Raw genomic sequence first — 610 nt, forward strand, 5'->3', positions numbered from 1 at the left:
GACGTGGAGGTGGATGGACAAGATGGTCCCACCAGAGCCGCACAGCCAGGACCTTCCCTGCAGGAGTGTCCTGAGCACTGGGTTCAGGTTGATACCTGAGGAGCAGATATTAGGTGTCAAGCCTGCGGTGCACCAAGGCCAGTGCTCTGTCCCAGGCATGGCCAACACCAGAAGCTGGGCGAACCCCATCCCCTGTCCCCAGCAGCCTCACCTGAGCAGCAGCAGGCAGCCAGCCACCAGAGAGTAGGCCAGCAGTGTGCTGATGGACATCATGTCAACTAGGGCTTTCAGGTCGAAGAAGAGGGCCAGCAGAGCTGCAGAGATAAGAAGACCTTGCAGCCTCCCAGCAGAGCTGTCCCAGAAGATACTGCTGCTGTGCCCATCTCAGTCCTGGTCTCTCTCTGCCCCTCAGGTCCCCCTGACATCTGCTGCAACAGAACTCAAGCACCTCGATGAGCTGGTGACACTTCAGTCACTGGTGCAAAGCATCCTGTCACCTCAGAAAAGGTGAGCAGGTATCTGGGACAGCCTTGAGGCCAAATAGTCTCTTGCCCACAGTGAGGAGACCTTCCTCTGCACGGGGGAGATATTGGCAAGCTAAGGGGGTTGC

General features: G+C 57.9%; 1 protein-coding gene across 1 annotated transcript in view; it reads right to left on the minus strand.

Annotated features, from left to right (window-relative positions):
• Positions 1–610, minus strand: part of LOC104274182 (low affinity cationic amino acid transporter 2-like) — a 5,220-nt gene that overhangs the window by 1,741 nt on the left and 2,869 nt on the right. Inside the window, exons 7-8 of the mRNA XM_009869727.1 lie at positions 212–314; positions 4–95 (exon numbers count right to left, since the gene is read on the minus strand). Coding sequence (XP_009868029.1) covers positions 4–95; positions 212–314 — 195 coding nt within the window. The remainder of the gene's footprint in view (positions 1–3; positions 96–211; positions 315–610) is intronic.

Source organism: Apaloderma vittatum, unplaced genomic scaffold, assembly GCF_000703405.1.
Source record: "Apaloderma vittatum isolate BGI_N311 unplaced genomic scaffold, ASM70340v1 scaffold26475, whole genome shotgun sequence".
In the NCBI taxonomy this organism is placed as follows: Eukaryota; Metazoa; Chordata; class Aves; order Trogoniformes; family Trogonidae; genus Apaloderma; species Apaloderma vittatum.